The 24,914-nt window shown below is 36.9% G+C and overlaps 1 protein-coding gene across 1 annotated transcript in view; it reads right to left on the bottom strand.

The window, feature by feature from the left end:
- The window catches only part of LOC106867547 (kinase D-interacting substrate of 220 kDa), a 36,200-nt gene extending 11,526 nt beyond the window's left edge, over positions 1-24,674 (bottom strand). The window contains 14 exon segments of the mRNA XM_052972487.2: positions 841-1,018; positions 1,761-1,859; positions 3,269-3,367; positions 4,117-4,215; positions 4,822-4,920; positions 6,299-6,397; positions 7,490-7,588; positions 8,149-8,247; positions 8,943-9,041; positions 9,637-9,735; positions 10,837-10,935; positions 11,853-12,066; positions 14,381-15,437; positions 24,358-24,674. Coding sequence (XP_052828447.1) covers positions 841-1,018; positions 1,761-1,859; positions 3,269-3,367; positions 4,117-4,215; positions 4,822-4,920; positions 6,299-6,397; positions 7,490-7,588; positions 8,149-8,247; positions 8,943-9,041; positions 9,637-9,735; positions 10,837-10,935; positions 11,853-11,969 — 1,285 coding nt within the window. The 5' untranslated portion in view covers positions 11,970-12,066; positions 14,381-15,437; positions 24,358-24,674.
- Between the last annotated feature and the right edge of the window lie 240 nt (positions 24,675-24,914).

Consider the following 24,914-nt stretch of genomic DNA (forward strand, 5'->3'; position numbering starts at 1 on the left):
CAGCTTTTCTAAGCCCTGTAAAAGAACTCAGAAGGGTGGGCCTCCAACCAGGCCTTTTATGACACCCTCAAAGTCAGGAACTTTTCAGCACCCCCTCATAAGTGGGAGATAGATGGAGAGATGGTGGGGTATAAGTGATGGGAAATGGTACATAGGTGTGGGTAAGAAATGGTGTATAAGTGTGTGCATGAGGGTGGTGTTGGCAGTGATGTACAGGTGTAGGAGGCATCGGTGCATACAAGTGCAGAATAGAAATTGATAGATCTGAATGTTGGGCAGGTGGGAGAGCAGTTATGTATAGGTGAGCAGCAGTGATGCACAGGTATGTGGAGAGAACAATGGTTTAGATAAGTGTAAGGTAGAATTAACTTTTGAAATCCTGTTGAAAAGTCCAAAGCCCAGTGTTGTAATGATTGTTATAAAAGACGAATGATAGAAGAAGGGTTGAACTTTTCTCCCTTACTTCAGAGAAAATCCTCACTTCAAAATGAATGTAAACAAGGTTACTATGAATCTTGGGATACTGTTTTACATGCTGGTGCCATTTATAAAGCACCCATGCTGGTGCCGCATATAAGGCACTAGTTTTGGGGCCATGTAAACAGCACCCAATGCACTCTGCATCAGGAGGAGCATCCAGCTGTAGAAATGATACCAAAACAGACAATTGGAGCCTGGTGCAGCTCCCCAGCTGGCCAGCACCTGTCGAACTGTCCAACCCATGCCAGCATGGAAAACGGATATTAAATGGCGATGGTGATGAGTGAGTTTGTGCAGGTGTGTTTATGTGTAGGTGTGAATATCAATGTTTATGAGATAACTGTAAGAGATCTTACTTACTGTGGCCAAAGATCTGTGTTAGTATTCCTTTATGGTAATAGGCATCAATACTATAGGGTGTCTCCCCTACTTTGTTGCCCTTGTATAACAGCTGGCTGTTTTTAGGGTTCCGTAATAGCATCTCGGTAATCCTTTTGCTCCGTGCCCGCAGAGCAATATGAAGGGCGGTGTCCCCTTTCTGTTAGCAATACAATAGAACACAGTTGTGTCAGATAGAATATAGTTTCAGCAGAAAAAAATTTTAGTGTTTTATGTCATATATTATAGAGAATATAAAGTAATAAATTAAATAATTACATATATACGAATTTATAGGTACAGGAATAGATACAAGTTGAGATTTTCAGGCCAAAATTTACAGCCAAAAAAAGGTCAACTAATATAATCAGATGACTTTAGAAGATCAAAATTCAAAATATATTTTTTGAATGTTTACTTTTACGAAACCTCCTTATTTTAACGATTTAATGCACTAGCTTCTCTGATTGAAACATTAAAAAACCTAACGTGTGAAATGAGATGTAATAAAAAACAAAAAAATTGTTTAAAGTCTCTTCAATTGGTAGCCAGGGCATGTACCACCCCCACTGCCCAGTTATGCTACTGATCACCTCATCGAAATCTTGAAGCCACAAGATAAGGCATGACTAATTCAAAACAATGAGAATGAATAATCTCTACGTGTGACAGAGAAATCTGAATGCTAAAGGGTTGAAATATAATGATTTATCTGATGTGAATAAACAATGGAACACCTGCAATGAAATTGAACTCAAGACCAATGAGTTGGTACTCCAATACTGTATGCACTTGACTATTTCACTGTTTACTTAGACATAGCTGTAGATTAATAATAAATGCTGAAGAGAAAAGAGATTGAACTGCTCAAGCCTTCACTGAAATGGACAATTCACACTGACCTTGTCGACAGCTGATACTTTAGCTCCTTTTTCCAGCAACATATACACACACCCTTCATTTCGGTGTCGGACAGCCTTCAGTAATGGAGTGTCACCATCCTTCATGTAAAGCAAATAATAATTTGATTATATATATGTACATATATCTATCTATATATATGTATATATACATATGTATAAGTGTGTGTGTATATATATACACACATACATACATGAATGTATGTATGTATGTGTGTGTATATATGTATGTATGTATGTATATATATATATATTGTATTTGATGGCATTGAAGATGTGAAGGCATATTTGATGCTCCCTAATTCCAGGCAGCTCTTATTTAAGGAAAACGTTTTTAGTGCATTAAAGCTTATGGCAAGCCTAACCTTATATATAGAGCCAAGAGTTTTTTTTGGGGGGGGGGTGCATCTTATATGCCATCAAATATGGTCGTTTTTATAATCTTCTATTCCTTTCATACTACAATAAAACATTTTATATACTCAGTACACATCAACAAAACATTATATGCCACACACAAACACTTCAAGTAAGAAAAAAAATCATACACAACATACAGCAATCTTCTATGCAGCAACAGAAGTGGGGTGGTTCCCAGGTATGTGTTTTATAGTTTACCTCCTTCAATATGTACACATAATTGATGCTATTACAATACAAATAACGTTCAAACATCAAAGTATCATTCTCTCCATTTTAAGGTGCAATTTCTGATGTTAGTATGGGTTGGCAGAGTCTGGAAAACAAGATAATTCTCGCTTCTTTTTATCTTGTCAACTCGTCTAAACATTGTGAAATCCAGTATTCACATTTCTTCCTGCATCTACCTTGGTCTCTCTCTCTCTCTCTCTCTCTCTCTCCAGCATTTCACTGTCTTCATCCAAATGATATCAACTACCTCTTCTGCCTACGTCAACTTCATCCCTGTCCCATCATAGCTGACCTCAGTCTATAAAACAATAAACATCAACTGATGTCTACAAGAGTTTTCTCAACCAATGTCTGCTTTGTTTATTTTGGACAACCAACATATATCAATCAACACATAATTGTTTCTAATTTAGGCACAAGGCCAGCAATTTTGAGGAGAGCATCTCTGTAGTCAGAAGTTGTATTTTGATATTGTATTGACCTTGACAGAATAAAAGGTAAATTTGACCTTGGCAGGATTTGAACTCAGAATGAAAAAAGCTGGAAGAAATACACCAATATATTTTTTTTCTGATGTTACCAGTGCCGCCTGATTGGCTCCTGTGCCAGTGGTGCATAAAAGCACCATTTGAGCGTGGTCGTTGCCAGTGCCGCCTGAGTGGCTCCCATGTTCACACACAGATTCCTACCATTTCACATGTGACAACTTCACACACACATCATTCTGTATGTTACAGTGTCACACATACTTGCCAGTTCACCTCACACATACATAAATACCAGTAATTAGCCACATGACCACCACTACTGAGATAAACAAAGAAATATGGCCAACTAACCTTGTTACAGATCTCCAAGTCAGGGTCCATAGCCAGAAGTTGTTTGACGATATCATTGTAGCCCTTATCGATGCCCCAGTAGAGTGCAGTTTTACCTTCCTGGATACATTATCGCCATCATCAACAGCATGAACAACATTGTAGAACAAAAAAGGTAAATTTATAGATTTCTCTTCACATACATGAACATCAGCAATATCAAAATCAAATCAAATGGAAATTGTAGTTGTGAGCCCCGTGCTGGTAGCACGTAAAAAGCACCATCTGATCGTGGTTGATGCCAGCTCCTCTGGCCCCTGTGCCGGTGGCATGTAACAAGCACCCACTACACTCTCAGAGTGGTTGGCGTTAGGAAGGGCATCCAGCTGTAGAAATACTGCCAGATCAGATTGGGGCCTGGTGCAGCCTCCTGGCTTCCCAGACCCTAGTCGAACCGTCCAACCCATGTTACAGTATTATAAGTATATGCGAGGGCATGTGGCCAAGTGATTAGGGTGTTGCACCCACGATTGCAAGATCATGGTTTCAGTTCCTAGTCTGGCGGTGTGTTGTCTTCTTGGGCATTGCTCCAGTCCGCTCAGCTGTAAATCGTTAACCCTGCGATGAACTGGTGTTCCATTCGGGGTAAATGTTGGCCTGTCAGCCTAACCAGCAGGTTGGCTTCATTTGAAAACTACAACAATGTGAGGAAGCACATTGTGACCAGTGGTGAATGACAGTATTCGATAGTCTGATTGATTCAGTGATAGACACATATACATACATATAAACATACACACATATGTAATTTGTGAAGGGGAATTACAGTGTTATAGTCTTCCAATAATAGAGAAATGTCCAATACTCACTGAACCAGCAATATCTACATCAGCATGTTTACCAAGCAAAGCCTTGACGATATCAACGTGACCTCCTTTCACAGCATGAATCAATATTGTATCACTCGCCTGGACAGAAAGAAAAAAAAAAAGAAAAAATATAAACAACAATATCAGACAATTCCTTAACCTTTTCGTTACCAACCCGGCTGAAACCGGCTCTGGTTCTGCAGTACAAATGTCTTGTTTTCAAGTTCTAAATTAAAATCTTTCACCAAATCTTAGTCACAATTTATGCTCCTAACACCAGCTTAATGATAACTAAGTTATTTTACTAAATTCTGGTTGGGCAGAAGACAGGGGCTGGCTAGGCAGAAGACAGTGGTTGGCTAGGTAGAAGACAGGGGCTGGCTAGGTAGAAGACAGGGGCTGGCTAGGTAGAAGACAGTGGTTGGCTAGGTAGAAGACAGGGGCTGGCTAGGTAGAAGACAGTGGTTGGCTAGGTAGAAGACAGGGGCTGGCTAGGTAGAAGACAGGGGCTGGCTAGGCAGAAGACTGCACTAGGCTCCACTGTCTGTTTTGGCAGGGTTTTTATGGTTGGCTGCCCTTCCTAAAACCAATATATAGTTATCTACAATTATATTTTCTAGTAGTTATGGACATCAAGAAACAACAACAAAAAACTTCACAAAATATTAGAAATATTAAGAGTAAAATAGTGAAAATGTGACTAACTTTATCAACAATGTTAACATAAGCTCCTTTGGCTAGAAGAGCCTGTGAGATTTCAGTGTAACCTTCTTTGGCACTGATAGCAAGGGCTGTGAAACCATCCTAAAGGAAACAAAGCAGACAAATAGCATTGGTTATTCGTGTAATTTGTGGAAATTAATGAAAAATAATAAAACAAAAAACTTAACAACAAAACTCAACTGCATGTTTCAAAACATGAACAAAATTGTTAACTCATTTCTGTTTATAGAAAACAAACAAGAAAAATATATATCATTTCTGACCCTCACAACATCTTAAAGATATAAACCAAGATTTTTCTGACAATTAAATATTCTTTCTACTTTTGGGGTTGATGTAATTGACTGCAGTACTTGATTGGTACTTATTTTATTTTATTGGCCTCGAAAGGGTGAAAGGCAAAGTTGACAAGAGTGGCATTTGAACTCAGAAACGTACAGAGCTGGAAGAAATGCTACAAAGCAATTCGTCTGGAACGGTAATGATTCTGCCAGCTTGCTACCTTTATAACATTAAATGTTGATTGGACTGTGTGTGGAGATGCTGACTATACACAATGTATAGATGCAGGCTGGATAGATAGACATGCTGTCTACCCTGATGTTGATTTGACAAATAGACACAGTGTGTAGTAGTTGATTGGATAGAAAGACACAGTGTGTAGATGCAGGAGTGTCTGTGGAGAGAGTATGTTGAAGTTGCATGGATAGATATGGTACACACACGTTGATTGGATCGGCATTCACAATGTGTAAATGTTGACTGTATTGAGTAGATATTGACTTCATATTTTCAGGAGCAGCAAGTTTTAGGATTTGAACCCAGCTTTTTTTCTAAATTTGCTATCATGAGAGAATCACAACTGAGGCATGCATTTATCACATGAACTACAATTTATCTGAGAATCACAATTTTCAGGTGCATGTTCTATTTATCAACTGATCAGCTTGCAGCAGATCACACCACAAAGTTAGAACATAAGTGAATGTCCTTAAGATTTGTGTTCTTTTTTCTAGTTAAGCAGTTTAGTACTAAATAACCTTTGCAGAGTGTTGAGGGTAACTCAAGGATTCACATGCCTCACTTCTTATTAATGCAGATCAGGTAAATAACTAAAATAGGCCAACAGCATGAATTATGAAGAATAAGTTAAGTTACTGTGCATTAAAAAGAAAGTTCTTAATAAATGGAAATTTCTTAGTTGGAGAAAGAAAGCAAAAACCTAGTGGAGATTGTTATCTCCCTTGTGTCTCATAGAAAAAGGGAGATAATTTTAAGACATGAATATTTTCTCAATCAATTTACACGAAGAGGAGAAAACAAATTGGTTCAATTTATTTGTTCAAAGATCAGATGAAAAGGAGAAAATCTGATCCTTGTCATGCAGGTAAGGGACAACCAAGGACATGTTTCAGTTTATTATTTTTAAAATGTTTAAAAAAAAAAAATCTTTCCTTACTTTATCAACTGCATTAACATGGGGGTCTCTCTCAATTAATTTGTGCACAATTTCTGTGTAACCACCACGAGTAGCAACAAGTAAGGCTGTCCATGAATTCTACAATAAAAATGACAAACGTTAGGAAAATGATAATGATATATATATATATATATATATATATATATATATATATATATATATATATATATATATATATACATACATATATAAGTAAAGAAATGAAGAATTATATTCATACAGTACTTTATTCACATGATGGGCTTCTTTCAGTTTCCCTGTAGCAAGGTCACTCACAAGGCTTTGGTTGGTCTGAGGCTATAGTAGAAGGCCCTTGCCCAAAGTGCCAAGTAGTGGGACTGAACGCAGAGCCATGTGGCTGGGAAGCAAATTTCTTACCACACAGCCGTGTCTGCACCTATACATACATACACACATGCATATATCATCATCATCATCATCATCATCGTTTAACGTCCGCTTTCCATGCTAGCATGGGTTGGACGATTTGACTGAGGACTGGTGCAACCGGATGGCTACACCAGGCTCCAATCTAATTTGGCAGAGTTTCTACAGCTGGATGCCCTTCCTAACGCATATATATATATATATATATATATATATATATATATATATATATATATATATATATATATATATATATATACCACCTACATCACCTGGATCAGCCAGGCTGCCTAGTTCCAAATATTTTTCTTAAATCATCTTCAAACCTGACTGGAGGTCTCCCAAGTGGTCTCTTCAGTTCAACAAATGCATGGGTCCACTGATTATCTGTGGACCTTGTGACATAACTGGCCTAACATAGCTTTGTGTGGTGGTATTCTGCGACAACATCCTTCACTCCAGACACACACACATATATATATATATATATATATATATATATATAGATCATCATCATCATCGTTTAGCATCTGCCTTCCATGCTGGCATGGGTGGGGCAGTTTGATAGGAGCCGGCTAGGCAGAAGCTTGCACCAGATTTCTGTGACTGTTTTGGCAGGATGTTTACAACTGGATACCCTTCTAGTACCAACCACCCAGCAGAATATACACACACACACACTCGCCCTGCATTTTATCCATCTATCTATTAAATTAATCAACCAAGCAACGCATCCTTAAGCTGAATATATACAATGTCAACAAATGCCAGACACTGACTTACCATTCCTGAGATATCCACATCAGCTCCGTGGTCCAATAATTTTTCAACAATGTTCAGATAACCTTTACGAGCTCCCCACACCAATGGTGTTGTTCCATACTGGAAAGACAATGAAAGCAGTGAAGCAGCAGAGAAATAACAACAAGCAAACAACATACGGCAATCATATACAGAAGATATACAAAAGATATGCAGAAGATATGCAGAAGATATACAAAAGATATGCAGAAGATATATAGGTTTGGGGATACAAACAGGAAAATAGAACTCAAAACACAAGCATCTTGTATCTTTTATCTTTTACTTGTTCCAGTCATTATACTGTGGCCATGCTAGAGCACTGCCTTGAAGAAGTTTCCGTCAAATGAATTGAATCAAGTACTTGTTTTTTTTTAAAGCCTGGTACTTATTCTAGTGGTCACTTTTGCTGAACCACTAAGTTACAGGGACATAAACACAAACATAAAGACACACACATACATACATATATATGACAGGCTTCTTTCAGTTTCCACCTACCGAATCTATTCACAAGGCTTTGGAGAGTCTGAGGCTATAGTAGAAGACACCTATCCAAGGTGCTTTATTTTATCGTCATTGCCTTACTGTCCTAAATAATAAAAAAAACCAACAACAAAGTGAGTAAAGACAGAAATTACCTTGTCTGTGGCATTAACTTTAGCACCATGGTGTAATAAATCAGAGACGATCTCTGTGTAGCCTCTCCCAGAACTCCATGCAAGGCACGTCATATTATACTGTAATTAGAATAATGCGAAAATAGATATAACGGTTACCATGGATACAATGGTTAAAATACAGAAATGAAAGTTTCTGCAGTAAATTTATTGTTCTTTTTAATTTTTTTACTGTTATAGTAATTTGTCGCGTGTGTGTGTGTGTGTGTGTAAACACATGATTATGCTTATGCACATACATATCTATTCACATACATACATGTGTGGATACCGGAAGAGGTAAAAGATACAACAGCAGTGTGTGTGTGTGTGTGTGTGTGTGTGTTTGTAAGCATCATCATCATTATTATTATTTAGCCTTTCATACAGGTATAGACTGGATGACGGTCATAATGTGTATCAGTCCTCATTTAAGGCTACTGTCCTCTTAGACAGGTGAGACAGAGAGCCATATCTCACATCTAGGCTCCATCTTTGGCTTGGTTTCTTAAGAGTGATTGAGGTTAGAGGTGAGAGAGAAGAGTGCTGGGTGGTAATTAGAGGCAATGGTCAGAGAAAGAGAGAGAGATTGATTGGCCGTAGAGAGAAAAATGGCAGTAGATAACAGCAAGCACAAATGGATCCAGTCAGAGCTGATCTGGAGTTAAACTGTAGCAACTAATTATTAATTTAATTGAAAAGCAACCAAAAAGATGATAAAAAACAAAACCAAAAAAAAAAAAAAGGTTCACATTGAAACTAAAATAAAATCTTACCTCAGCTTTAATATTACAACTGGCATTTTTCTGTAGAAGTTCTTTCACTATATTATGATGACCAAGATAGCAGGCCCACATCAGAGCAGTCCAACCACACTAAATGAGAACAGAGACAATGTTATCAGCATACATTCATTTTGTTGTGATTTAGGAGACAAATCTTCATTAAAAACCAGTGAAAATGGACAGAAGAGAGGGTTGAACTAATTATGGTGAAAATGAAAAGCAACAATGATTATAGAAATTGAACTCAAAATGTTGAAATGTGAAATATAAAAACTATAAGACATATATTCTGTCACTCCTCAATTTCTGTTATGTCACAAACATTTTGAATAGTTAATATATTGGAAATTATACACCTTAACACATTTTAAAATTATGTCTTTTAGTCAAAATGTTTTCGTTGTGATGTTTGCTTATATAATGTAATATTATTCTGTATTTAAACTGGCCATATCCAGCTCAAACATTTTACTTGTTTTATGTCAAAATTGGTCATATCTGACCTCTCATACTTACCCTACAAAGTCATTTTAGAAATAAGTAATTCCATCATCAAAATCTTGAAGCTATGAAACAATGCATGATTAACTCTTTAGCATTTAAACTGGCCATATCAAGCCAAAATATTTTACATATTTTATGTTCATCAAAGAGAATTAATCTGGTGCTAAATACAAGAACTTACCAAATCTCTGTGGTCAACAATGGCATGTTTCTCCAAGAGTTCTATCACAATTTCTTGATGTCCTTCTTTAGCTGCATACATAAGAACTGTCCAGTTGTCCTGTGACCATAGACATAAAATATGTTAGACATATCTGACCAAGTAGATATTTGAGACTGGTGGTGGCAGAGTGAGGAGGGAGGGTCAACTTTTAAAACAAGTAATGAAGAGAGGGAGGGAGGGTCAACTTTTAAAACAAGTAATGAAGAGAGGGAGGGAGGGAGGGAGTGAGGGAGGGGAGAATTATATATATATTTTTTATTTATTTGTTCACTGAAGTAGGAGGGTGTCATCATGGGATGACACTCATGATGTTTGTCACACTCCATGAAACACATGTGGTCTTTGAATAACTGAAAGTGTGTAAAGTCAAGACGGAGACATACAAATCAAGGTAAACTGAGGTAACTAAAGAATTATCATCATTAAATTCAAATTACGATGAACGTAAACAAAAAAAAAGAAGTTTGCTTTAGAAGTGTTGAGATGTCTTAGAAAGTTAAAGAAGTGATTTTACATTTTCAATCGCAGAATAATGCTAATGATACATCCTCTTTTCCATGCTTGTATGGGTTGGATGAAGTTTATTGCAGCACATTATCTGCAGCTGGGTGCCTTTCCTGTTATCAATCCTTACTTGTTTTCAAGCAAGCTAATATTTTCCCACAACCAGAAACGTTTCATGCAAGTTTGGATATTTCATATTGTTGAAGCATATATATATATATATATATACTTTTTTTTTTTTTTTTTTTTTTTTTCTAACAAAACTGTCCGATGAACGGGAACGTGAAACTCAGAGTAACGGTTTTTTTGTTATATTTCTGCTGCTTTTAAATAAAGCATAATACATATATATATATATATATATATATATATAGGGAGAATTCACAAAGAAAAAAACAAAAGACGAAGACAGGTGGTGTACACTACACACACACAGACACACACATATATATCTAAGTGGGAAGACATATGGCCATGTGAGGGGGGTGTTGGAAACATGATAATTGAAATGTGAAAGATTAGTGGGTGTAAATAACTGGAATTTAAAGTGTTATAAAATGAACAGTGTGTGTGTGTGTGTGTGTATATAATTGGAAGGTCTATGATTGGTTGCTGTATATGTTGGTGAAATTTGGAAAGTAACAGAATACTTACATTATCAACATCATTGACATCCATATCAGCATCCAAAAGTTCATGGACAATTCTCAAGTCACCTTTTTCTGCAGCCAACATTAAGAAGGTGTGACCATCCTAGGGTTACATAGAATAGAGAATATTATTAAAAATTTGTGTATGAGAGTGTGCATAAATATACATGTATAATCATCATCGTCGTCGTCATCGTTTAACGTCTGCTTTCCATGCTAGCATGGGTTGGACGATTTGACTAAGGAATGGTGAAACCAGATGGCTGCACCAGGCTCCAATCTGATTTGGCAGAGTTTCTAAAGCTGGATGCCCTTCCTAACGCCAACCACTCCGAGAGTGTAGTGGGTGCTTTTATGTGCCACATATATATATGTATATATATGTATGTATGTGTATATCTATGTAATGTATGTATGTATATATATATACATATATATATCATCATCATCATCATCGTTTAACGTCCGCTTTCCATGCTAGCATGGGTTGGACGATTTGACTGAGGACTGGTGAAACCGGCTGGCAACACCAGGCTCCAGTCTAATTTGGCAGAGTTTCTACAGCTGGATGCCCTTCCTAACGCCAACCACTCAGAGTGTGTAGTGGGTGCTTTTACGTGTCACCCGCACGAAAACGGCCACGCTCGAAATGGTGTCTTTTATGTGCCACCCGCACAAGCCAGTCCAGGGGCACTGGCAACGATCTCGCTCGAAAATCCTACGGGAGCCAGTCAGGCGGTACTGGCAACGGCCACGCTCAAAATGGTATATATATAATATATAAATACTTAGCAGAAACAACATAGTGACTCAAGGGTTGAGAGATTCATGTGTTAGCATTTATCAAGCAAAACTCTCAGCCCTTGAGTCACCCTGTTACTTCTGCTAAGTATTAATATATATATACGTATACATTCATGTTTTAAGTTCTATTTTTCCTGTTTGCATCACCAAACCTATACACACACACACACACACACAACTGTAGTGGAAAGAAAGTATGTTAGGGAAAGATCTTACCAGATCTCTTTCTTGTAAATTAATGTTTCCGATGTCCAACAAATGTTTGACACTGTTGAGGTCACCCTTATGGATTGCTTCCCGCAACATGTCACCTTTGAAAGTTGTCACTGCCATCTTTTCTTTATCTTATACTCACTTATTGAAGAAAATTCAGCAGAAATATTGAAACATTGGTACAACTCAACTTAGCCATATTGCCTTCTTCATCTCCCTGGTATGAAAATAGAAATATTGATGTAGAATGGGTATAGACATGTACAGTGAAATGATTAACTATTGCATGTGTATGAGTATATGTCTTAAACAGTTTACAAAAAAAAAAAATAAAGGAAATGTTGAATGCAGAATAGCTGTGAAAAACAGCTTAGAAGATTGGGTAAACAATCTTGGAAGATGGAGATCATCATTACATCCATTTTTTCCATGTTAGCTTGGGTTGGACAAGTTTTTTTTTTCAAGTACAATGTTCTTGTGGTCTTTTGTCATCTTTATGAGGTTCTACTTTCTGAAGCCAGCTTTCACCACTTCTGTCTCTTTTGCAGATCTTTTGCACTTAGGTTCTGTGGTACTTCTTCACCCAACTGTAAATTTTCATGCATGACATGTGTGTGTACCAGAGAAATCTTCCTCTTGTCCACATTCAGGCTCATCTTGTATCCGGTTTTTCTCTCAGCTCATTTAGAATCATCCATGCACACTATTATTGCACTTTCAATGAAGCATGCTTGCTACATTTCTACCCAGACATTTTACACATCCTATCCATTCAAAGACCATGTATTCCTACCATGCAACATCACACTCCACAGACAAGCATTATAAAATCTGCCTTTCAGAGAGAGAGAAACTCTTTGTTGCCAGTAGCGCTAGATCTCAGAACTTTTTCAACCCCATTCTTACTTTGGTTACTACACTTTCAGAGCACCTATATCCACTGTTAATTAGGTTACCTAGCTAGATTATTACTTTAGGAGCACCTGTATCCACTGTTAATTAGGTCACCAAGCTAGGCTACTATGCATTTAGAACACCTGTATCCACCATGAATTTATGTCACCTAGCTAGGTTATTACACTTTCAGGGCACCTGTGTTTACTGTTAATTATGTCATCTAGCTAAGAGAAGATATCAGCAGTCCAAGTATTTCAAATATATTATGTGTTGTCTAACTGCTAAACACACCTGTGCACCTGTCACATATGATACCCTTTCCAGTTACTCTATCTGTGAGCTCATTATACCTCTTGTGCACTCAATTTACATAGGGTACATCATATGGAATTCTTATCTGCCTTTGTTTTTTGGCATATCAAGTATGTTTACTTCCCTGACGACAATAATATCTTGATATCTTTCCTGCTAAAACTTTTGCCATTATTCAAATAACTTTGAAGTTTCTCAGTTCTAGGTTTTGCTTCTCTGTATAAAATTTCTTGTCTAAATCTTTGATAGATTAGGCATAGATTTCCTATGGACAGCTGATGTTAAACTCCTCTGTTATAGCTTGGAGGAACTATAGCAGGTGGGGGCTGAATAGTTTTCTTACTGACCACCAGATTACACAGCATATCAAATCTTTCTTCAGATTAAAGGTTACTGTCTTTTCAGTCGGAATATCTTGCTTCTTTCTTCTTTGAGGCTTATTTCCTTCAATAATGGCTTGTCTCTAAAAGTATTTACAGTGTGGTGGCAAGAAGAAGGAAGCTTATAGAAAAATGGTTGGTTCAATAGGAGTGTATGAATTCTTATGATTGGCAGATTTGGGTCATAACTGGAAAAATAGTGGCTCCCACCCTGTAATGATTTGTTAAAACAGAGTGCGCAGAGAGGTCACACTTGTCAAGATAAGGAGAGTGGGTGCGTCATACTTGTCAAGATAAGAGCAGGATGTACTTCAAGGATGTAGATTGTACTTGTTGGAATGGGAGGATAAAGTCTACAATTGATGTGGTTAGTCATTATTGGTCTCGCGTCCAACAGAGACGGAGAACATATATATATAGGGAGAGAATTCACCAAAAAACAAAAGACGAAGACAGGTGGTGTAGACAACAAACAGATGTATTAGCATAATGCTCAGGAAGTGAAAAAGTCTTTAACGTTTCGAGCCTACACTCTTCCACAGAAAGGAACACGGAGAGAAAATAAAGAATGTGTAGTGACCAGCGATCTAAGGACAACAAACACTAAGGCAAGACAAACATCTCAAGTTATATATGTTATTATTATTAGAAAAATTTAAAGTCTTACAGCTGTTTCTGGGATATCCCAAAATATGGGATATTCCGTCATCAGAGACAAATAGGGAAAATGTGAAGGGTATAGATTAAGGAAACGATGAAATAAAGGACTGGAGAAAAGGAATAAAGAAATGAACAAAAAGAAGAAAAAAGAAGCATATATATATATATATATATATATACATAGGCATGCAGGAAGTAAACAGACATCTTTAATTTTCAAAATCTTTTATTTAATACACAAAGTGAAGAATTGAAATGTAATCGATAGGTAGGACTACATACTTTTGTATTTAGTTGACATTCCCTTTGCAGTTTTTAATTCAGAAACTCTTTTTGGCATTGAACAGATGAGCTTTGTGATTGTCTCTTGTGGAATTTCTGCCCACTTTTCACGCAACAATCGAAATAATTCATCTTTAGATTTAGGTTTCTGTCAAGCTTTTCACATAGCTCTATCTAGTATGCTCCAAAGACTTTCAATTGGGTTCATGTCAGGAGATTGGCTCAGCCAAGGAAGCTTTTTGATCCCATTTTCAGTCAGCCATTGTTGATTCCTTTCACTGTGTGGCATGGAGCCCCATCTTCCATGAATAAAAACTCATTTTTCGTTATTTTATCATATAAATACATCAGAAGTAGTCCTTGCTTAAGTATTTCGATGTATTTTTCAGAGTTTATGGTTCCAACACATTCGATCAGCTCAGAACGATCATTGCTGGTGACAGCTCCTCATACCATTACAGAGATGCTGCCATGTTTCACAGTTGGTTGGAGTCGTTTCAAATCAAATTCTTGATTGGGAAGCCTCCAGACCCAAACACGTCTACTGTCTGAAAATAATGCAAACCTGGATTCATCTGAGAAAATCACTCTATCCCAAAATGAACTGGATTTTTCAGACATCTCCTTAGCCCATTTCTTTCTTTTCATGATATTAATTGGTTGAAGGAGAGGTTTTCTTCTAGCTGTTTGTCCATAATACCCAAGCTTATGCAGATATGTAACGCACGTTCTTGGACTAACTGCTAGCTTTTTTGCAATGTCAGAAGCCTTCGAATGGGGTTTGTTTTCCACAATTCTCTTCAAACAGTGAAGCTTCCTTTCTGAGGGTCCAGGTTGGCTGGGACGAGAATCTGTTGATTCTTTTCCTTGGTTTTTGAATTGCACTATAATTCTATTAACAGTTGCAAGAGGAATTTGAAGACTTTTGGCAATATTTCGCTGGCTAAGGCCAGCCTCAGATTGCCCAGCAATATGACTTCTTTGAAAATCTGACAGTTCTGCTGAACTTTTTGCGTGTGGCATGGTTACTCTTCGCAAATGTTTAATATAATGGCATCTGGAATGAAAAAGAATAATTACATTGTAAATTCTACACCCCTGAAAACATTAAGATGCTTAGATCAGAAATTTTGAAAATTAAAGGTGTCTATTTACTTTCTGCATGTCTGTGTATATATACATAGAAGGTTGAAAAGTAAAATATGAGATGATATGTATAGGGAAAATAAGACAAGTTAGAAAATGCTAAAATAATTCTTTCATGCAATACATTTTGTAACGGTTAGTATTGGTTTCAGTTTTCTCAACTAAGAGTAAAACAAGAAAAACAATTAAATTTCAGAAAAAATTAAATGGAATGTTTTGTAAATATTTCCATAGTCTTCAAATAGGTAAGGCAATGTCCTTTTTTCTGTTTCTTTCTCTTTTCCTTTGTGAAGCAGATCTGAAAGAATAGCGTTTATGGATGCAGAACCAAATTGAAGGCTATGGAAATATTTACAAAGCATTTCATTTAATTTTTTCTGAAATTTAATTGTTTTTCTTCTTAATATCCACCTTTGTTTTACTCATAATTGAAAAAAGTTGAAAAGACTGAAACCGGTACTAACTGTTACAAAATATATTTCATAATAAAATTATTTTAGCATTTTCTACCTTGTCTTATTTTCCTTACATGTATATATATATATGTGTATACATATATATATAAAGCTTGGGAAGGTGAGAAAGTTTCGAGCTTACTCCCTTCAACAGAAAGGAACATGAGAAAATAAACAGAGAGAATAAAAAAAGCTTTAGTGGCTAGAGGTATACACACACAGAGTATGCAATATAAAAGGGCAAAGAGTTAACTGTAGGAATAAAAGTAACATAAAAAGAAAATAATTGATAATTGAAAGACTTCCCAGAGAAGAGAGAAAGAAAGAGATATGCCATGTCCATGAGTCATGAAGTTTGAACATGTATCAATCACATAAAATGAATTCAAATGAATTACAGAGAGAGAGAGAGAGAGAGAGAAAGAGAGATAGAGAGAGCTGACTGTATCTCTTGTGTGTCTGATACAAATGGCTAACCTTGATTTTGACCCACTGTTGTTCCAGCCACTTCTGACATCTCTAACATCCTCTAATTTTAAGGATTGTCTCTTCCACTGAGATCTGGATTTCAACAAACCACTTTGTCACATTTCACATTAGTAGAAAGTGATCACTGGACTGATGATTATGATGACCTTTGACATGGCTGGACAACTAATCCTAATCAATCATGGTTCACATTACAGGTTCTACTATTCATCCTCTTGATTGATGAATAAAAGACATGGCTAACGAGACCTCCATTTGGGTGATTTTCCTGAGTCTCCATCTCACCCTTGTATGCTAATCTCTCACAAGGTTACCCATTTGCAGCTGAGTGGACTGGGGCAACATAAAATGAAATGTTTTGCTGAAGAATACAATGCACAGCCAATCTGGGAACTGAAACCAAAATCTCGCAATTGGGAGTGCAACACCCTAACCACTGGGCTATGTACTTGACTGAGTGACCAATGACTTCTTTATACTGTCTTCAAGACTAACTTTTGGGCATTTAAAATGTTCCACATTGGTTCCAAAATCTGTGTAAATCATGTAGGTGGAAATGTATTGAATGGTAAACACGAAAAAATTGGCTGGAGGATAAAAAGGAAAAAACTTATTGGCAATTGCTGGTAACTCTCAAAGATAATTCCATGAAATTAATAATTGGTTCTGCAGAAAATCTAATTTTTATGCTTAGGAAAACAAACTCATCTTTGAAAACAAGACATTTGTATAACAGAGCCAGAAGCGGTTTCAGCTGGATTGGTATCAAAAGGGTTAAGAATGGTTTCTCTATTATATATTTTGACCCTTTTGTTACAATATTTCTGTTGAGATGCTCTGTGTTTCTTTCAATTAATTTTAAATATAACAAAAAATTTAGTAAAATAACTTAGTTATCATTAAGCTAGTGTTAGAAACATAAATTGTGACTAAGGTTTGATGGAAGATTTTAATTCAAAACTTATGAAAACAAGACATTTGTACTCAGAGCCAGAACCGGTTTCAGCTGGGTTGGTAATGAAAGGGTTAACTCTACTTAACTCCATATTCTTTCCTATTATAGGCACAAGGCTTGAGATTTTGGGGGAGGGGAGACAGTTGATTACATTGACCCCAGTGTATGACTGGTACTTATTCCATTGATTCTGAAAGGATGAAAAACAAAGTTGATCTCGATGGAATTTGAACTCAGTACGTGAAAATGGGTAAAATGCTGCCAAGCATTTTTATCCAGCATGCTAAAGACTCTGCTAACTCATTGTCTCTACTTAAATCTATATTAACAACCATTCTTGTCCATGCTACTCATTATCTATGTCTATTCTATTAAGTCAACAACAGAGCATCCCTTATCAGTCAACCTGCTAGAAACAACAGTCATATTTTCTAAAAATCACATCTCACCGTCTTAAAAAACCGAAAGTGATGACCACCGCAACTTACAGGTTTCTCTAAAATACACAAGTTGAGGGTGGTCGCAACAAGAATGTCCTTCCTCAAAAGTTGTTCAATCACGGCTGACCCGGAGTTAAACAAATTCTACTCCAGTTACCATCCACTACCAACAATCTCTACTGTAGCTACCATTCACTGCTACGGTAGCTATTTTACACTATTCTCTAGTTACCATCTAATAATATGTATCTCTGCTGTAGGTACCATGCACTACTATTGAACTCTAGTTACCAGCCAATACCATCTACCTTTACTCCAGATGCCACCCACCTCTCCATCAACCATCCACCACTGTTAAAAAGTTCCTAAAATATCAACCGATATTATGGACAACTGTTTACTCGGATTACAGGTATTTATTATTGGACAAAAATTTTGTGAAAGAAATAAAATACTGTAAATGGGAATTGCTTGAAAAGTCAAATTTTCTCACTTATTTTGTGAATATAATTCTTGAATTTAAGGTGTGCGTAGGAAAGTGAAGGGATTGATAAAGCAAAAAGAAAGGTGAGAGAGAGAGAGAGAGAGAGAGAGAGAGAGAGAGAGAGAGATGACATACCTATGACCTAATTTGAACACTAAATATATCTAGACTTATCTTAGAGGTGAAGTATAATGACATTGGAAGAAATAGAACAGCTATTAATAGCTTTGGGGCTAGAGGAAACAAGTTCAATCTCAGCTAACAGTGGACGATAGCTTGGCTCACTTTTCCCACTGCAATTAGGTCAGTGTTATTTTTGTTTAGAAACAAATGAGTTCTAAATGAGTGGACCAGAGATCATAGGCATTCCAAATGTGACCATTCCTTCTTTATTTTGGCTGGTGTAAATAGTACTATGCTATATAATGTGTTCCTTTTTTTCAAGATATGTATGATTTGGGAGAGATTCCTGAAGTAGATCCAATGGAAGTGTACCACAACTGCAGATGACAACAGGTAGCCTAAACAGTGCCGGTGCTCTACCCAACATTTAAACACTAATCGACTTATATTTATTTGTTCAATCAATCAGTCTGTCTGTCTGTCAGTATCTATCTATCTAGCTATCTATGTATATACACACACATCAGCATTTTTATGTCAACTTTTCCATGCTAGCATGGGTCAGACAGAATTTGTCAAAAGTAGATTTTTTTTTATGGCTAGCTGCCATAAAAGTTGACATAAAAATGTTCTCAAGCAAGGTTACTATTTTCCCCATAGCTGGACATGTTTACACAGAAGATTGGAAACAAAAGACACCTCTTGTAGCATAGTGACAGTTGCTTGCAATTATCATATGATGTCAAAACAAAGAGAGAGACAAACAAACACACATATGTGTGCAATGGGCTTCTTTCAGTTTCCTTCTACTATATCCACTTACACAGCTTTAGTCAGCCCAAGGTTACAGAAGACATTTACCAAAGGTGTCAACAGTGACTTTTGCTGTTCAAGCTGGAAAATACAGACATGATAAGAAAGTAGCTGCTGTTTTATCAGACAGACTGTTGATCTTGTCTGGTCATTCCTATCTGTTAAGGTGACATATTTCATATAAAGTCATTAACTTTATCATCGTCGTCACTGAAAAATAATGTATATATTTCCATTGTTTGTTGGGAACTAAAGTATGAACAGTTACTGGTGAATGGACACCGGTGACCAGCTACAGGTCATTAAATACTAACAATGGACAGCCAAAGGAGAAAGTAGTGACCAGTTATTAGTAAAAAAAAACACCTGTGGACTACTAGTTGTGATTGAACACCTACATGTTCGAGAGGCAGTAATAGCAGAAGCATAGACAAGTTCTATAGTGGGGAAAAGCTCATAACAAAAAAAAGGCGCTGTGACACATATTAAATAATTGTTAAACTCATATCTCAATTGTTGAAGAAGGACCAATTTTGAAAAATGTGTTTGGGGGTGGTGAGGTGCCACTCCCCTTGCTCCCATTAGCCGAGCCACTGAGGAGTAGTAGTAGTGGTGGTGGTGCTGATAGTAGTAGTAATGGATGTAGTGGTGGTGATGGTGGTAGCAGTGGCAACAGTAAGAATCTAGGTGGATGTTGTTTACGTGATTAATATACTAAGCAAGATTAGTAAACCAGATCTATCACTATTCATGCTAAAACCTTCAGATTATCAGTTACTACAAAACTACTTGTTTGCCAGTTCTCAGATGCAATATTTTCACTTCATCTTTGCTTTGCTGATGTCTTTGGAAAAGGCATAAATGTTACAAATACCAACTATTCACGTTCCTTCAAAATATGCCAAACTTCTTGGTTGTTTCTGATGAATTAATTAAACTCTGTTTCTCTTTTTTTGTATTTCACCTAATCTATATTTAGAGGATTAAGCCACTGCAGTCGGCCTAACAAGTAAACCCGACCCAAATTAAGTCAAGGTAGCCACTGTCTCTTTGAAATAGTAGCTAAATCACCTCCATATCCATACATTGTCTTAAAAAGAAGGACACATTACATAACATAGATTCTTTGATACATGGTCTGAAACTAAAAAGGAACAGTCAGTTGAAATGTTTATGATCACATGCAGAGCTTATTTGATTGCCAAACAATGTTGCCCAATTCTCAGGCAGAGAGTTCCAAACTAAGACCCACTACTAGCTGAGACAGAACCTATTTCTTCTACCACCAAAGCCCATTCTATTGCAGAGTGTTTCTATCTCTTCCAATGTCATTGTAGTTCACCTTTGGGGTAGGTCTAGATATATTTAGCATTCTAATTAGGTCAAAGCTATATCGTCTCCCCCTCTCTCTCAAGTATCAGCTTTATCAGTTCTCTCCTCACTTTCTTACACAGGCCCTTTATTCAAGAATTACATTGACAAGATATGAAAGGCATTCTAGTCATGATTATGTAGTTTTCAAAGGTATATAATGTGTCCTTTCCCTTTTTAAAATGATACAATGTGATTTGAGTGGGATTTGGCAGCTATTTCTAGCAGGTCAAGCAACTACATGGAGGTTTCCTCATTTACGCTTGGGAAGACATAGTAGTTGTTGTTGGTGGTGGTGGATGTAGGCTAAAATGATGTCCCAGGGAGAAGCAGATAAAACCTGAAAATTTTAAGATTTACATGTACGATGACGACACAGAATGGAGATGTTTACAGTTCAGGAGTTGAACCACTGAGCCCCAGGATGTTGAAGAGAAACCTTGACTAAGCAATAACATGAACCTGCACAACTGACACAACTCTAATTGATAATGGATTTTCCTCTCATTCACAGGGGAATAATTATTGGTTTGAAGCACAAAGACTATTCAGATTAACAATGTGAAAATGTAGATATTTGTATAACCATTCTACCCATACAGGAAAAATGTAATCACAGTAAAATGGACATAAAACGATGAGGATGATGATTAATAATGCTTCACTGCATTTTGTAGAAGAGAAAGTAAATTCTTGGCAAAGTAAAAAAAATCAGTAAACTAGTTTCTATTTCTAGATACAACTGTTTCCTTTGTATGACTCATGCCCAAGTAAAGGTTACAAACTTCCCTAAAATTTTGGCTTCTCTGAATATTCTCTGAATTGTTGTTTGATAGAATATATATTTCTGTAGCTGATTGTACTGGGTTTACATTCTGCTCAGGATGATTCAGTTGTTTGTCATTTTGCATGTATGTATATGTGTGGATGTATGTGAATGTGAGTATGTGTGTGTGCACACGCATGTGCACATACCTGTGTGTGTGTATGTCTCCTTTGTTTTGACATTACACAATAATTGTATGTAAGTGGCATCATCATACAAGTGACTCTAAGATATGGTTTTGCCTAGAGAGATCGTCAGTGGTAGTAAAGCCCAGCATTTGGAGTGACTGCGAGGGCTGCAGCTGAGTAAGCTCATGTTTAGTCATGGGTATGGTGCAGTGATGTTTTCTTGATATGAGTAATGCTTGAGTGCTTTTGCTGTTAATAGAAACAAGACTGGCATGGGCCCCACTGACGGACGCTCTTAAGATCTTTGTTCATGGAGTCAATGCAGGTTTGGTGTGAGGTGTCTGGGCTGCACATAGATGATGCATGATTGGGGAAAGTTAAGGAGGAATAAAGGCTTATGTCACCTGCATGAGAATAGCTATTGTTGGGTGTGGCAGCAAGTAGGTCTTTGATAGAAGGAAGTGAGTGTCAGACAAAACAAAACATTGAGGAACATCAGAACTCATTGAGAATGGGGAGGAGAAAGAGTTTTGTCAACAGATGATCAGATGGTACAATTAGATAGAAGGGTATCATCTCGCACTGCATCAGTATGAGATGATTGCAAGAGCCATGAGTTGTGAATAGTGAAGTTGTTGAGGACAATGACTACAGAGAGGAGAGGAAAGAGGTGAGATAAACGTTCTCAATGCAAGAGATGTGGTCAAAGGAGTAGCCGTGGTCTGAAAAGTTTGGAGAGCAACAAGGGGAGCAGATGTATTCGGGGGAATGAGGATGGGAGACTTTGAGCCAAGTTAATGGGAAGGTATCATCATCATTTAATGTTCGTTTTCCATGGCATGGGTTGAATGGTTTGACAGGAGCTGGTAAGACTAGGAATTGCACCAGGTTCCATGGTCTGTTTTGGCTTAGTTTCTATAGTTAGATGTCCTTCCTAATGCCAACCACTTTACAGAGTATACTGGGTGCTTTTAACATGGCACCATCACCAGTGCTTTTTATGTAGCACCATCATCAGTGCTTTTTATATGACACCATCACTAGTGCATTTTACGGGGCACCAGTATCATTGCAGAAATCCAGGTGAGAGAGGTGAAAGGCAGAAAGAGTGGACTCCATATATAGTAAGACTCCACCTTTTGAAGTGAAATCTGGGTAGAGTGTGTATCCTGGACAGTAGAAATGGGTTGAAGATCAGGGTCAAGAAATTTGTGCATCAAAGAGAAATGTATGGGATCTAGATTGGAGAGAAGACCTTGGATGTTTGAGAAGAGGGAAGGGGTAGAATTGGTTGTGGGATCTGGATCTATTATTTTTGGCATTGAAGGAACTGTAGTAGGGAATAGTCAAGTAGATCCTTGTGCTAGAAGTCTGGTCTGAATGCTTGCAATGGAAACAAACTTTGCCAATGCCACTCAAGGACCAGAAGATGGTGCTAAATCAGGCAACATGGTGCACCTATCCCCACCCTGAAAGGGGACATTCCAAGCTCAACAGAAGGTCCATTTTAGTTGCAAAAGGATGAACAATAGAACGAGAGAGAGAGAGATCATAGTGGTAGTAATGACGTCTTTAATGTACCTGGACAAACTATCATTACATTTGTCTTTTCTCTTCTTCGGTAAGCATTATTGGAAAAGGTAGTACAATTAATGCAAGAGGACGTAGTTTCGACTCTTCCCGGGCCTTTCACTCATTTTAAAGAGTTCTGATGTTGCTATAAACAATATACTTCGATAATGGATGTTGTGAATTTTAGTCCACACCAAGCTGAATTCCTCTTTCAGCCACCCAGAGCTTATTCCAGTCATGAAATGTGTCGAACCAATTGACTAAGAACCAGGAATAAATTGTGAAAGAATGGTCAGTGCCTTCACTAATTTATCATTATTAATGATGTTAGTCAACACAAGAGGGAATAGGAAATTGCATCTAGGTTTCAATCCTTAGCTACCAAACTTTTGTTCATAATTAACTGTGTAATTTCATATTTAAGAAATTATATTATTATTCTGACAGAATAAAACAACCTTAATATATAGTAGCACGTTACTCCAATCACGAGTTTCGATTTAAAAATATGAGTCAAGTTGAGTAGGATACACACAAACACACACATTGGAAATTAGTTTGTATAATCATTCCTTGAATATTAAAACTGATTTCTGTTGTTTAGAGAGATGGCAGGTTAATAACAAATTTAGGAATAAAACAAGAAATATTTTTTCTTCGAAGAAACGTTGGAGTTCACGTCTCCAGAAGTTACGAGTATTTGAATATTTTGACTTATTTACAATCAATTCCACAATAACTGATAGAACACAAACAGAAATATTTTATCGCAAAACCTGACAGAAAGTGCTCCAGTTAAGATGTAAACGATATTTAAATGTAGAGAGAGAGAGAGAGAAAGAGAGAGAATATAAGATTTAATTCAAAAATGAAATACATAAAATTTGTGCACCAGGTCCGAGACCGGGTTTTGTGTAGAAGTGGTGGTGGTGCGTGCGTGCGTGCATGCATGTGTGTATGCGTGAGTGTACGCATTGTGTATATGTGTGTGCGTACGCGTGCGAAAAATGAGTTGTTTTCTTTGGCGCTGGAAAAATAATAATTAGATAAAAGAGGTCGATTCAATGACACTCCGATGAACCAAGGAATAATAGTGCACACCAATTAAATCGAAGTACTATTTCTGTTTCCTATATGAATACACCGAAAGAGTGTTAGCAAAAATAAGTACTCACCATGTGACTTAGGTGGTCCGATCTAGTCTTCACTTTGATTATAGAGAGGAGTAATTAAGCAAGACATTAAAACTGCCACCATTGGAGTGTTGACAAAAGATTTCATATAATTACTATTCGTGTCCGTTATAAATGAAAATCATAGAAACCGTAGGGTATATATCTCACGTAGAGGTGGAAACAGAGACAGAGAATGTCATAATGAGATGATTTACTATAAATATAAAGTTAAAACACACAGAAGTGTGTTTGTGTGTTGTTTACATGTTGGTAAAAATTAGATAACTTTCGCATGCAAAACGCAATATTGTTCTTCCGGTGTCATAAATAAGTATGTCTTCATTAGTCTTATCGTCCACCGGTCATATGAATAGATATGTCACCTTCATTTTATATTTCTTCTATTCTCGTCAGATGAATTCCTGGGAACGATAGCCTATACAAAAATCGGTGTAGTTTATATGAAAAGAGGGTTAGAAATATATAAATACTTAATATGTGTATTAGATTATATGTGCCAGGTGCTTGTCTCCAGAACTAATACTTAATGTAACTTT

This window comes from Octopus bimaculoides, chromosome 13 (genome assembly GCF_046866305.1).
Source record: "Octopus bimaculoides isolate indiv1 chromosome 13, ASM4686630v1, whole genome shotgun sequence".
Lineage (NCBI taxonomy): Eukaryota > Metazoa > Mollusca > Cephalopoda > Octopoda > Octopodidae > Octopus > Octopus bimaculoides.